At 41.3% G+C, this 14,186-nt stretch overlaps 1 protein-coding gene across 6 annotated transcripts in view; it reads left to right on the forward strand.

Moving 5' to 3' along the window:
* nbr1b (NBR1 autophagy cargo receptor b) overlaps positions 1-14,186 on the forward strand; it is a 148,930-nt gene that overhangs the window by 18,639 nt on the left and 116,105 nt on the right. For all 6 annotated transcript variants that reach the window (XM_079642017.1, XM_079642018.1, XM_079642019.1 and 3 more), the window contains exons 2-5: positions 3,187-3,249; positions 4,427-4,445; positions 4,534-4,556; positions 5,605-5,793. In XM_079642017.1, coding sequence (XP_079498143.1) covers positions 3,187-3,249; positions 4,427-4,445; positions 4,534-4,556; positions 5,605-5,793 — 294 coding nt within the window. The remainder of the gene's footprint in view (positions 1-3,186; positions 3,250-4,426; positions 4,446-4,533; positions 4,557-5,604; positions 5,794-14,186) is intronic.

Genomic DNA, 14,186 nt, shown 5'->3' on the forward strand with positions numbered 1-14,186 from the left:
ACGGCTAAGAACCAATCAGATTGCTTGATTTGACTTGTCCGTTTTATAAATCTATATATACACTTTTTTAAAGTTTTTAAAAAAGCACCAGAAGCTTATATATAAACATCTAAGTTGTTCGTGCCCCACCACTTTTGTACATATAAAAACGTCACTGCTCAGTGGCACAAGCCAAAATGGCCTGACACTCTTGAGAGCAAAACGTCACAAAGCACCCGTACATGGTGCATAGAGCATGCACAGTTTAGCTTTCCCTTAAACTCTTTCCGAGTTGCAAAATCACTCTGGATTCAGCTTTTAGCGCATTATACAACGTTGAAACCCTAATGATTTTAAATAAGGGCAATACAAGTGTTCGTGGTGGGTAGTTTATTTAGTTCCAAAAATAAATATCTGCTGTCTTTTTCCGAATGTAAGTAGATTTAGTGTAAAATAAATCTTTATTAATTCTTAAGCGCTAACTTGGCTCAGCCTTTGGGGGGGGGGGGGGCAGGTGGGTCTGGTGCATGTTTACTATCAGCTGTTTCACTTCTGTCGATGAAGGATCCTTTCAACAGGAGCTTTTATTGGTTCCTTTTGAAGCACAATAAAGTGAAAGCGCTAATCATCAGTAAAGAGCAGAGGTGGGAGTAAATCATACATGTGCAAGTCATGAGCAAGTCTCAAGTCTTGACCTACAAATATCAAGCAAGTCCCAAGTCACTGTGGTGAGAGTCAAGCAAGTCAAGTCAAGTCATTGCTCAGGTCAAGCAAGTCAAGTCAAATCATACGACATTCTGATGAATAGGCCCAGTTTCTGCATTTAAATCAGTTAAAAGACAGAGGTTATGAAAATGGATTAAACCCACACTATGATCTTCATTACATACACAGTTAATCATTTGAAATCTAATTTAGACCGATGACAATCATATTAGATTCATATTAACCCTAGAACTGCAGACAATATAGCTAGGACTCAAAAAGTCTGTTCAAAAAGGCAGAACTCAAGGTAAGAAAATCCTATATGGCATTTGCCATTACACATATTTAATTTAAATGTCTGTTTACACTAGAACCGCCAACAGCGTCAGCGCCTACATAGATATCATTTTCAAATCATTTAATTTGCTCCTCTTCATCATTTCCTTATAAACTAAGTAGGACAATTTAAAACTCATTTAATTGGGTTCATTTAGAAATAGCTTCAGTTTATCATCATAACAGATCAAAAAGTTCAGATTCATTTGACAATAAATCAAGGAATGATTCACTTCTACAAACAAAAACAACATAATTAAAACATTTAAACAAACTACTAAAAGTAGAAGAACTACATTATTCAAAAATATACAGTAACTTCTGATAATAACACAGGGGAAATAAACGAGGCATCTCTTTTCCTCTCTCTCTCTCTCTCTCTGTCTCTGCTGACATCCCATCAGTATCAGGGTTAGTCAAAATGAATTGCTTGGGGGTTCTAGTGTTCATTTACCGTTTTGTCTTCTCTTTGCAATGCTTAATCAATTTGAAACCAAGTCTAATGTAGCTTAAACTTAACGTTAGCTTTCTAGCTAACACAACACATTCACGCACCTTTCTCTGTGTTTTTTTTGTAGTGACGAATGAAGTTGGATGTTGTGGTGGTTGTGTCACTGATCTTTATACTGCAGACCCTGCATACCGCTTTTCTCTTGTTATTACCGTCATCGACAACATAATGCTTGAATCCAAACTTCCCTATTTTTGGAGTAACGCTAGCCGCTGCCATGTTAACTGAGACTTCTGCCTTCTAGTGGGTTGCCAGGTTTGCGCGCATGTCGCTATAATCACCCAATCACGTTTTGAAAAAACTAAACGTAATATCTCAATACAAAAACAAACGCAAATATTTAATTTAAAAAAGTCAAGTCCTTTCAAGTAATCTGTTTCAAGCTTAAGTCAAGTCTCAAGTCATGAATACCTAGTCAAAGTCAAGTCAAGTCTTTTATCAATGTTAGTCAAGCAAGTCTCAAGTCCAAAAATATGCGACTCGAGTCAAGTCATGTGACTCGAGTCCCCACCTCTGGTAAAGAGTAACAGTGGAAGAAGAGCCTTTACTTAAATAAAGCAGTAAAAGCACAGTCTACCAATACTCCAATACTATAAGTGCTGAGTTCAAACATGTTTCCAAGTATAATTATTACCTGAAAAAGTACTCAAGAGTAAAAGTACTCATTATGCAAAATGGCGCTTTTAAACCTTTTTTTAATATAATTTTTTCCTGTTTTAATCGCAAACAAAAAAGTGTAATATTTTAAATGTGGAGTATTGTGTATACCGTAATTTTCGGACTATAAGCCGCGCCTTTTCCCCTATTTTTCGACGCTGCGGCTTATATAACGGTGCGGCTAATCTATGGATTTTTACAGCTAACGGCCAACACCTTTAACTCTATGGGCTCTATGGCCGGTCCGCGGACCCCCACCTTTAAGCGGCGGGTTCCAGCAGGAAAAGCTGGAGGCCGGAAAAGAGTGAGACAGGTAGCGCGTAAAAGTAAAAGTGGAACCGAGAGTGGTATGCCGCTGCTGCGGCTTATATTCAGGTGCGGCTTATAGTCCGAAAATTACGGTACTTTATATATTAATTACATAAGTAGTAGATACATTATGTAATGTAATGTAGTTTATGTAACAAAACTAACTAGTAACTACAAGTTACCTATGAGATGTAGCCGAGCAGCAAAATGGAAATACTCCAGTAGAGTACTAGTACCCTTCATTATACTTCATTACAGTACTTGAGTCAATGTACTTAAATACTTTCCAACACTGGTAAAGAGCAAGTAGGAGTTAGAATGGAGCTCACTTCCTGAACACGGTTTCATCAGGTCACATTTTTGAAACGCACACACACCCATACAAACACAAACACACACTTAGTGTGAGCCATGCTAATTGAAATGACAGGTAGAAATTGTGACTTTTGTCTTTTCTGTATGAACTCTCATCATTTGACCTGATCGTGTGTGTGTGTGTGTGTGTGTGTGTGTGTGTGTGTGTGTGTGTGTGTGTGTGTGTGTGTGTGTGTGTGTGTGTGTGTGTGTGTGTGTGTGTGTGTGTGTGTGTGTGTGTGTGTGTGTGTGTGTGTGTGTGTGTGTGTGTGTGTGTGTGTGTGTGTGTGTGTGTGTGTGTGTGTGTGTGTGTGTGTGTGTGTGTGTGTGTGCAGGTGAAGCGTTCCTTTGGCCTGTGCAGTCTCCAGCTGACATATTTCGATGAGGAGAACGAGGAGGTGAGAGAATCTACTTTGAATCACTCTGGTTTGTCTTCTTGCTGTTTATAAGGCTGGGAAATATCCCTTATTATCTATCCATCATCATTTATTGTCAAATGTACCTGATGATAATCTCTATCGTAACGGCTAAACTCTTATTATTCTTTATACTCAAAATAAACAGAAAATCATGTATTGTAACTAAGAAATATTTATTTTATACATTCAGTTAAAAAGGAACGTATATGTTAAATATGCTACATTGCTGATATTATGTTACTGTAAAAATGCATGTCATGAATAGATCTGAATAACACTTCAGTTATTTGTTTCCGTCAATTGTATTAGGCTCAGGATTATTTTACCAAACCCTTGTCAAATATTTATGGAAGCTTTATTCTCCACACAATAAAGATGTATTTACAGCTCCTGGGCTAGCTAGCTTCAGAGCTAACCCTTGTCAGTGTTTTTAGTGAACACCTCTTTTGTTCTGTGTAATATTTTTAAATTCTGAGTCATTGTGCATCCCTACTTTACAGAACTGTTAAAGGGACACCCCAAAAAAATAGTAATAGATAATAATAATTGTCAGAGGTGCTGCAACAGAGACTGGGATTCCTTTTCAATTTAAATTCTTTAAATCCTGTTAAATGTCTTCGTGTTTTGAACTCCAAACCCTCAATTTACTTGGCTTTGTCTGCACCCGGTAACAGGGGCGCTGCACCCTCTTACTCTCGCCATGCGCCCTCATTCCAAAATGCTGATTCTTCCTATAAAATGTTGAAGTGATGCCAGAAAACAATATTTCTGTTCGTCAAAAACTGTATAATTATATTACATTACATTACATGTCACTTGTTAGACGCTTTTATCCAACGCGACTTACATACTCACTGTGGACAATTCCCACAGGAGCAATTTGGGGTAAAGTGTCTCAGGGACACAACGACATGCTGACTGCAGTGGGGTTCGAACTTGCTATCCTCTGAGTCGAAGATCAGTGCACTGATCCACTGAGCCACAGCTTCCCTAATTACTCCAGAAATATTAAATGGCGTCAAATAGAGCGTCAGACGGCAGAGACAGCTTTGTTTTTATGGAGCTCTGACAGCGCGTTGTTGTTTACGTCCGCTGCACCAATCATCTTGATATTCTTACATATTTACACAAATAATCTCCCTTTTTCTTCTTCCAGGTGTCCATTAACAGCCAAGGTAAGCAAAAAAACGATACAATCTATGAGATAGAAACATGTGTTGGATAAATAATTTTTGTTCATAATTGTTTCTGTATTTATTGCAGCTGACTATGAGGAGGCGTTGAAGGTAAGAAGCTTTGACGTACAATTGCTACTCACATTATGTGCTTATGGGGACATAAACAGTGCTGTACATTATATCTGAGCGGATTCATGTATTAAATATGACCCTTCATTACCTGCCACTTGGTTTGGTTATTTTCCATTCCAAATTAAGAAATTCTCCACTTGACAAATAGTCTACATCCATGCATTACATGAGCTCAGAGTAGCTTCGTAAACTAATGGTCTGTACAGTGGATGGAAAAAGGGAACCTTCAATACTCAGGTTTTGAAGTGTTGGTTTAATCAGGCTTCAAAGAGAGAGGTTCAGTTTCAGAACACTACAGAGAAACAAAGGGGGCAGTCATGACATCTTTTTGTAAGGATACCCTAAGGTTAGCACAGCACAGCAAGTCATTTTATTGCTGAAAATAATCTCTGTGGCAAACACACGTTTATGAAACGTACTTGTCTTGTTCAGCAGGATAATCTCCAAATATTACCACCACTTTATGATTTTTGAAGCGGATATGCAAGCGCCAGAAGTACAAAGTTATCGTTAGGCTATAACTACATCCTACCTCTAAGCTAAAGGTGGCTGATGTTCCCCCATGATGGCATTAGGTAATCTAGTTTTGACACTTGTTAAACCACAGTTTTTAAGACACATAGAAGCTTCAGACATTCAGTATAGTGGGTTATTTATGTAAGTCATTTATGTCGTAAAAAAAAACGTGAAACTCTTCAGCTTGTGTTAACAACAGACCTTTTTTCAACATTTTGGGAACAATGTCATTGCAATTGCTAACATGCTAACTAATTTCCGGGTTTAATGACTAATTCCTGCACCACGTCTGCCAAGCTACCCCTGTCATATCATGTTGACATTGGTCAGCTAATGTCTTTAATTCTGACTGATTTTAATTGCTCCTTAGTTTTCTATCTCCAAAGGTACTAATGCTTCAGGAGATTGCTTTACCAAAGGGTTTTTCTTGTTTTCAGAACAAAGAGAGATGTATCCAATATGTCCTGTATGTTAGCAGGTGAGACTCACCGGTGTGTATATTTCCCAGAGTGCAGCGAGGCAGGGCAACCGGCTCCATATGAACGTGTACGAGACCCGGGGCCAGCCGGCGAGGGTCCCCACCACCAAGGCCAGCAGCACAGAGCCAAAGAGGGGCTTCAGACCCCCCCAGCACTGCCCCGCTCTGACCCAGGTGGTCAGCCGCAAAGTGCAGGCTGCGGTGCCGGAGCAAGGCATGGTGAGACCCCCCCCCAGCCGCTCACACTGGAAACTGGGCGTTTCATAGCAGTCATAAAACCTCAGCTGCCACTCACTGGATTAAAAAAAAATATTATATTATATTTGCAAGGGGGGCTGTACTTAAGGTTTTTGGCTGTGACAAAGGGTTGAGTCATTTCTACCCTTACATTACTTATAATGCAAACTATATTTTCTTATACACAAAATAACTCAATAAATCACAAACTATAATAAAAAAGGTATTCAGTTCTCGATACCCCAATGTTTCGAAAGATTCAAAGGTCTTATTGTCATGCAAAAATGTATAATTCAAAGTCACATGGTCTGCCAGCAGTGCAGCATCCAATAAACTGAGGACATTAAGAATAAGGGAGGGAAAATAGTGCAAGTTTTTCAATGGTGCAAGTGAAATGCAGGCATACAAATGCAATGTAAAATAGATTAAGATAAAACAGTCTAAAATTAAATACTGTATACTGAAATAAAATATACATATGTGGATTTGTGGAATAAACAAATAGTCGTAGGTTTTTCTTGTAATAACGGGGATTAGAAAGGACAAGTTGTCTTTTAAATTCAACAGTAATCTGTGTACATGGAAGCTCTTCGAAGGACTATTGATTAATATTTCTTGAAGTTGACCTCAGCTCAGTCTCACAGCCAGTGGCGGCCGGCCCATAGGGGCGCTAGGGGCGCCACCCCCCCTCTTCCCACATATTTGATTGTCATTAAAAATAAAAAATAAATAAATAAATATATTTCCCAAAAATATATATTTTTTATTTTTTTATTTTTTAAAGAACAAGGTAAATATTATATAGTTGGTATCAGTAAAATGTATAACCTACAATAAAATCTCGTTTAAAATTGTTTTACGATGTCTAAAGTTACTGATAAGTCACATGTTTCCTGCCCGGCCGCAGTGTGTATCATTATCCTCTCTCGTCCGGGCGGTAGAAAGGAGCCCTCAGCCAGAGCAGCAGCAGCCAACAAGCTGACTGTTGCTATCTGTAAACTATGCCGCCGAAACATAATTTCAGCCGATCAGCGTCGTCAGATCTGATGCTCAAAGGGCGCCCTTTCAGCGCCCTGGCCTGTGTGTCTGTGAGTTGTTTGGACTCGTATCCAAGGTGACGCTACAGTAGTTGTCTGCAGGTGTAGACTCCGGTGCTAGTGGATCGCCGGAGCTGTAGATTAACATTTGCATGCTTATTGTAGTTGTAAGGGCAATGCCTGTGGCACCATGGAGCATATGTGTGGGCTGGACCTGTATTTTACAGGAAAGGAGTGATCAGAGGGTCGAGTTGTCGATTCTTGTTCAGTTTTCATCTTCCTCACCCTCTCAGACTTTGAGTTGCGCGCGCTGCTAAAGAGACGCGCTACCATGGAAACCAAACAATAGTATAGCTGTATTAAAGTCAGAGTGGAAACAGTCGTGAGTAAATCTGATTTTGTCAGAAATATGTATGACACACACACACACACACACACACACACACACACACACACACACACACACACACACACACACACACACACACACACACACACACACACACACACACACAATGTTCGTATTTAGTCTCCTGATTTTAAATGCCCTAGTATGGTTTTGTCACCATTTCCATAGTCCCACCAAAAATATTTTCCACCAGCCACCACTGCTCACAGCATTGATCTGTGCGTGTCTAGATGTGCAGAACGTACCAAGACAGAGAAAAGCCGGTCACACTGATGCAGGAAACAGCAAAGAGACAGACATCGGTTGTTGTTTGTTGGATTGTTTGCTCTTGCTCATTGCTGTAACATCACGACAGTTCCACTCTCTAAAATACACAACCAGAGTTCTGCCATTGCGCTCAGAGACAACACCACGTTTATACTTTACTTCATTATAAAATCACTAGAATTCTAACATAACTCTTATGCTGCGTTCACATTGGACGTGATGCGATGTTTGGGGGCGGCGCGATTACATGTAAAGTCAATGCAGGGACGCTGACAGACGCAAATTCATTCCGACGGCGAGCATGAAGCGGTAGACGCGGCGCGAATCACGCGATTGAGGCGATTGAACGGTGCCACGTCAAACGCGAGAGTTCAATTTTTTCAACTCGAGCGTCAAATTCACGTGACGCGTTCTCGCGGAAGCCAATCAGCGGTGAGGATCTCAGCCTGCCGTTACTGACGTTCAACCAGAAAACATCAGCCGCTAGTTGTTAGCAGATAGTACACAGAGCTCACAGCTCCTCATATCTGTTGAGAAACTGGACAAAAGTTAAACAAGTACAAACCACAGACTGTCTGTGTCATGGCGAATACAGTCGCTGGTTTATTTATGTCTGTAGGCCGTTGTTATGAGTATGGAGTGAGCATATACAACGTTAGCTTAGCCTGGTCGACCCAATCTCCATTCAGAAAACAAGCATTTTAAAAGGTTTTCCGCCTGCCGTCTGTCTGCAGACTTGTCAAGCATTAATTCATGGTTTTTACCAACCGGTATCAGTATGTTGTTACGTCGGCATCATTTGGAAACGTGTATTACAATTTAATCACGGTAAAATATGTTCATTTTGTTGTAGTTGTAGATCCCGAGCCAGCGCGTCTTGTTTGAATGATGCGAGCTGGCAGCCGCGGTGAAACTCGAGCGATTAGAGCGAAGCGAATATTCCAACCCAGTGTCATGGCATTTCGTGTTCACCAACACGATTTTTTATCTATTGATTCGTGTTCACCAACACGATTTTTCTCCTTTTTTTCATGTTGCACAGCACGATTTTAAAAGCAATGTATTTATATTGGTAGTCTCACGGCATTACGTGTTATAGGAGGACCGGAAGCTGTGTGGTTCATAAAAACATGTTCTTACTCAATATCAAGCCACAATTATTGCTTTTATTTTAAATAGTATAATTTCTGACTTTTGTTGCCGTCCGTGAGGAAAATAAATGGGGCTCAGAGCCTCAGAATACTGAAATCTGTATTTTTTAAATCTTTTTTTCCTTCTAATTTGTTATTCTTTTGAAAATAACACACTGTTATTTACTCACCAATAACACACAATTATCCTTGTTTTTATTTATTTGTTTGATTCCTGAATTTCAAAATAAAACTAACCGGAAACAGACATAGGCATTTCGAGCGATTAACCAAGATCCTCAGCTATGGTTTAAGCTCGCTGATTGGATGTTTTAGCCGCAATGCATGTTGGGATTTGGTGTTTATATGATACGAAATCGGAAAAACATTTTAAAATAATAAAATAATACTTAATTCCGAGTGTTCTTGCTTTTCTCTTTGAAAGTCATCACATAACTGCATTGTAATACACGGTTCAGCTGCATTACATATTACAGATCTGCCGTAGTTCTTTATTTATAGAGCCCTGATGAGAAGACCTTTGGAAAAACTGGAAGAAATGCCGCCGAAACTGAATACTTGACGTGGATCATAAATATATCAACAATTAAACAACATCTTCAATTTCTCTTCACACAATACGTCTCTTTGCAATATCAACACTAATTCGGCTGACTTTTACATTTGATCTAATTCGTAGATAGGTTATATTTACACCATAATGGTGCACAGCTGATATAAAAGGACTTGTAGTTTTTAAAGATATTACTGATTTTCTTTGAATATAAGATGTAAATACTGAGTCTGAAATAGTATAGCAATATGCTGTAAAATTATGTGAAAGCATGAATAAAACTGCACATCTTCAGATGTTTTACAAACATAAGTCCATCCATCAATCTTCTCCCGCTTATCCGTGGTCGGGTCGCGGAGGTAGCAGTTCCAGCAGAGAGCCCCAAACTTGATTTTCCCTGGCCACATCAACCAGCTCTGACTGGGAGATCCCAAGGCGCTCCAAGGCCAGCGAAGAGATATAATCCCTTCACCTGGTCCTAGGTCTACCCCTTGGTCTCTTCCCAGCTGGACGTGTCTGGAACACCTCCCTAGGGAGGCGCCCAGGTGGCATCCTAACTAGGTGCCCGAACCACCTCAACTGGCTCCTTTCGACGCGAAGGAGGAGCGGTTCAACTCCGAGTCCCTCCCGGACGACTGAACTTCTCACCTTATCCCTAAGGGAGACATCAGCCACCCTGCGGAGAAAACCCATCTCGGCCGCTTGTACCCGCGATCTCGTTCTTTCGGTCATGACCCATCCTTCATGACCATAGGTGAGGGTAAGAACGAAAATGGCGCGGTAGACAGAGAGCTTTGCCTTCTGGCTCAGCTCCCTTTTCGTCACAACGGTGCGTTAAAGCGACCGCAGTACCGCTCCCGCTGCTCCGATTCTCCGACCCATCTCACGCTCCATTGTTTGCTCACTCGAGAACAAGACCCCGAGATACTTGAACTCCTTCACTTGTGGTAAGGACTCATTCCCTACTTGGAGTGGACAGTCCATCGGTTTCCTGCTGAGAACCTTGGCCTCAGATTTGGAGGTGCTGATCCTCATCCCAGCTGCTTCACACTCGGTTGCGAACCGATCCAGTGAGTGCCGAAGGTCGCAGACCGATGAAGCCATCAGAACCACATCATCTGCAAAAAGCAGTGGTGCAATCCTTAGTCCACCGAACTGCAGACCCCCTCCCCCACGACTACGCCTCGAAATCCGATCCATGTATATTACAAACAGGATTGGTGACAAAGCGCAACCTTGGCGGAGGCCAACCCTCACCGGAAATGGGTCCGACTTACTGCAGAGGACCCGGACACAGCTCTCGCTTTGGGAGTACAGAGATTGGATGGCCCTGAGTAGAGACCCCCTCACCCCATACTCCCGCAGCACCTCCCACAGTAACTCCCTGGGAACCCGGTCATACGCCTTCTCCAAGTCTACAAAGCACGTGTAGACTGGATAAGCGTACTCCCAGGCCCCCTCCAGGATCTTTGCGAGAGTAAAAAGCTGATCCGTCATTCCACGACCAGGACGGAATCCGCATTGTTCCTCCTCAATCTGAGGTTCGACAATCGGCCTGATCCTCCTTTCGAGTACCTTAGAGTAAACTTTTCCGGGGAGGCTGAGTAGTGCGATGCCTCTGTAATTGGCACACACCCTCTGATCCCCCTTTTTAAAAAGGGGAACCACCACCCCGGTCTGCCACTCCTTCGGTACTGTTTCCGACTTCCACGCAACGTTGATGAGACGTGTCAACCATGACAGTCCCTCAACACCCAGAGCACACATACACATACATAAGTGTCCTACACTAATAATACAAAGTTATTATAGCTGTGTGTACCTTGTGTGCACCGCCTAGTGGTTAAAGCACGTTATTGAATTATTGTTTTTATGTGTTATATTTGATTTAAAAAATATTAAGAGTACATACTTTCATAGGGGGAAAGTAGAAGGTCAATGATAGAAATATAAAATATAAAAAATCAAGAAGATACTATAAGTCAGGGGTACTCAAATACAAATCTTAAAGGTCCAAACAAATGTTTTCAATAAGACAAAGGTCCGTTTATTACGGTCATTCAAACTTTTAAACAATTGCAACAAGATTCTTAACACGAGGTCGCAAAAACAAAAATAATCTGTATGCAGCAGTTTTCATTGTGTCTGTGTCTGTGCTTGATCCCTCAGGGTCGCTGTGTAAGAGCTGCAGTTATGAATAAAGGCAGCTGCACCCTCTTTCATTCAGCATTCCCATTAGTGCTTTATAAATGTCTTGCCCCCTTGTGTGTCCACTGAGGTTCGTCAGGCCCAACATCTTCAACAAACTCCCCCTTTGCCTCATCATAACAACTCACAAACACCAGCAACTGAGCATTGTCAGTGGACTCATCCACAGCTAAAGAAATGCACTGTGCATTTTGTATTCCATCACAAAGCTGATTCATCAAATCACCAGCCAGTATTTATATTCTTCTGGTTGCTGTGGAATCTGAGAGGGGGATTTGCTTGACCTGTCATTTCCTCTTTTAGTTTGCCTTCAAACATGGCCTCCATCACTTCAGTCATGCATTCTTTATACTTCAGTTATGATCCAGTGGAAAGCCCTTACCTGCTGGCCTAGTTACATCAAAGTGGTTACTGTCTGTTGGCTGGGCAGTGTAGTTTTACACACCGTCTTATTTGACTTTATCAGGACTTAAAACAGTTTTTGGGGGCAGACCCCCACAAAGAAAAAATATATTTACACACGTAAGGTCATCATCTTAACAGTTTTGTATGCTCATCCGTGAGCAGAGCATCAAGTTGACATGTCTATTACAGCTGAATGCGGCGATTACCATGTCGTTCAGCAAAACGCCTCACACACTGATTAAGATCAACAGCTTTAGTGTGTTTTGATTCAATGCTGAGTGCAGCTAAACTGACAGTCTCTTCTCTGTCATTGTAGACCTCAAATACCTCATTCCTTCCGTATTTGGGTCCGAATGCTTCTCGTTTTGCGCCGTCCCGTTCAAATGAAATCGCTGCTAATCATATTTCCCCGCTCGCGCCATGGCCGGGGGAGGGGTTACAAGACGTACGTCTAGTGCTGCATTCACTTGCACTCGGACATTAGAGACGTTGTCTCATAAATGTCCGATGAGCCACAACTTTTCTTTCAAAACAAAGCTGCTACTGGGGTGGCCGGTAGGTGAAACTGGGTAGGTGAAACTATAGGCTAGTAGCTACAGTACAGATGTAACTAGATGAGCTGTTAACTCTCGCTCTGACTTTTTTTTTTAAACACTCATTTTTCCCACCCGCATTTCGCGAAGACCCGCCCTACTGTTCCTCTGATTCGCAGACTGTTGGTGGGGGGGAAAAAACGCTGGCGGGATGCTGAATGTGATTGGACCAATGCATCAACAGACACACAGACAGTGGAACAGTCGGACATGCAGAGCGCTGTTTGCAGTGGACATAGCGGAGAATTTTGACTCGTTGCGTTGTCTCAAAGATAACACAGAAAATACAGATAACACAGATAATACATATGAAAAGTATAATTTGCTCAGAGTCCAGAGACGGTTGTGGTTCGGTCCGGATCCGGACCGGAGTCCGGACTTTGAGGATGCCTGCTATAAGTGATCTCTAAAATAAAACAGTTTAGTGCAGGATGTACAAAGATATTAATAGGAGGAGGTGCGAAACAGAAAAACGAATTAACCTTTATTCAAGCATTAAATAATACCTTAGATTAAGGTCTTCTTTTAAATAAGAAAAAAGCTTTGGGGGTATCTACAGATAAATATTAAGCCTGACAAAGTACTGACGCCCCGTCCACACAGCAGCTTTAAAAAATCTTCCAACGCTTCTCTCCCCATTGACTTTGAATAGGGGTGACGTCACTTTGCCTCGCTTTTCGCCGAACTGCATTGTGGGGAAGCAAAGCGAAGATTTCCAGGATTTCCAGGATTTTCAGGATTTTCAGGATTCAAAAGTTGAGCAATGTTCAACTTTTGAATCTGAGCTGGAAGCGTCAGCCTATCAAATCCCGTTCATGCAAATCTGACAGTACAAGCGCTAGCCAATCAAACCGCGTGCAAGCTGGGAGAGCCAGACCGCAGTTCATTTCCTCATATTCCAAACGAGAAATTACGGTAGCAAATCACCCGGTTCTTTACAACCAGACTATTTACCGGGATACAAACCGGAGGAACCAGGCATGGTGGCAGAGACAGTGGGTGAAACTGGTAGGTTTTCGCCTGTTTGGGGGTTTTATATCCAGTTTACTTCGTTTTAACATTGCTATTGCTTTGTATGTCGGGGCGGGAGATTCATGTGATTGGTTGTTGGTCGCGTTGCTCGCAAAACATCCCCAAGCTTTCAGACAGGCCCACCTCCAAGATTTTCAAAATGTTTTCAAAGCTGATGTGTGGACGGGTCGTTAAGGTCTAATATATTGCTTTCCTGCAATGTTAACTATGTTGAAGCACTTATTTTAACTGATATTATACATTATACTCTTATGTATGTATATAGTATAAGAAATGTGAAGAATATGACAGTTTAATGGTGGTGGTACACACATATTGATAGATGTCTTGTAATGCGCTGTTGAGGAACCTGTGACCCAAGATTTTCATTCATTGCATACACCGTAGTTGTGTATATGATATGTCTATAAACCTTTGAAAATCTTGAAATCTTGAAAGGGATGTGCAAAATAGCCATAATATACAGTCTTTAATGAACTATTAGTAGAGAATAACGAGTAATGAATAACGTTTCCATTATGTCAATTGCAGATAAATGTTTAGTCTTCTCAAGCACCAACTATCAAATATCTCTCCTGATTGTTGGCACTTGACAATCACCTTCCCTGAATTTTACTCAGGTGTAACTAAAGTCTCATTTAAGGGTTGTTTATATTTCACATCATTAATCAGAATCTGCAAAGTAACTCAAATAAGTGTAGTGGAGTAAAAATACCAGGT

The sequence above is a fragment of the Notothenia rossii genome, assembly GCF_949606895.1.
Source record: "Notothenia rossii genome assembly, chromosome: 8".
Taxonomy (NCBI): domain Eukaryota; kingdom Metazoa; phylum Chordata; class Actinopteri; order Perciformes; family Nototheniidae; genus Notothenia; species Notothenia rossii.